This window comes from Nanorana parkeri, unplaced genomic scaffold, assembly GCF_000935625.1.
Source record: "Nanorana parkeri isolate BGI_ZX_2015 unplaced genomic scaffold, ASM93562v1 scaffold2238, whole genome shotgun sequence".
Lineage (NCBI taxonomy): Eukaryota > Metazoa > Chordata > Amphibia > Anura > Dicroglossidae > Nanorana > Nanorana parkeri.
Window position 1 is genome coordinate 6,579 of NW_017308506.1, and position 572 is coordinate 7,150.

General features: G+C 49.7%; 1 protein-coding gene across 1 annotated transcript in view; it reads right to left on the reverse strand.

The window, feature by feature from the left end:
• The window catches only part of AMIGO3 (adhesion molecule with Ig like domain 3), a 6,309-nt gene extending 6,078 nt beyond the window's left edge, over positions 1-231 (reverse strand). Inside the window, exon 1 of the mRNA XM_018573097.1 lies at positions 212-231. Coding sequence (XP_018428599.1) covers positions 212-231 — 20 coding nt within the window. The remainder of the gene's footprint in view (positions 1-211) is intronic.
• Between the last annotated feature and the right edge of the window lie 341 nt (positions 232-572).

The window sequence follows — 572 nt, forward strand, 5'->3', positions numbered from 1 at the left end:
TATACGGATGGAGGGGGGGCAGGAAAGGGTTAAAGATGGAGTTGGGAGCCTGTAATGTGAGTGTTTCACTCTCGGCTGTGTGCGGATTTAATGGACAGGAGATGTGATCTGGGCCTCCCCGGGGCCTCGTTTTATTTACTCCTAATGCAGGAGAGACACCCCCGGCCAGAAAGACGCTCCGACACTCCCGCTGTCAGCGACCAATCCTCACATCTCGGAGATCCTCTTCATTGCCTTGTGGTCATCAGTGGGCAAAGCATGATGGGACTTGTAGTTCACCTGTGTTGCTTTCTGGTCCAGCAGCCTTCCAATCTAATTTTGTGTGGAAAGTGCTCTATCTGGTCACGTGACTATAAAGTGTGGAAAGTGCTCTGTATCTGGTCACGTGACTATAAAGTGCGGAAAGTGCTCTGTATCTGGTCACGTGACTATAAAGTGCGGAAAGTGCTCTGTATCTGGTCACGTGACTATAAAGTGCGGAAAGTGCTCTGTATCTGGTCACGTGACTATGAAGTGTGGAAAGTGCTCTATCTGGTCACGTGACTATGAAGTGTGGACAGTGGTCTGTATCT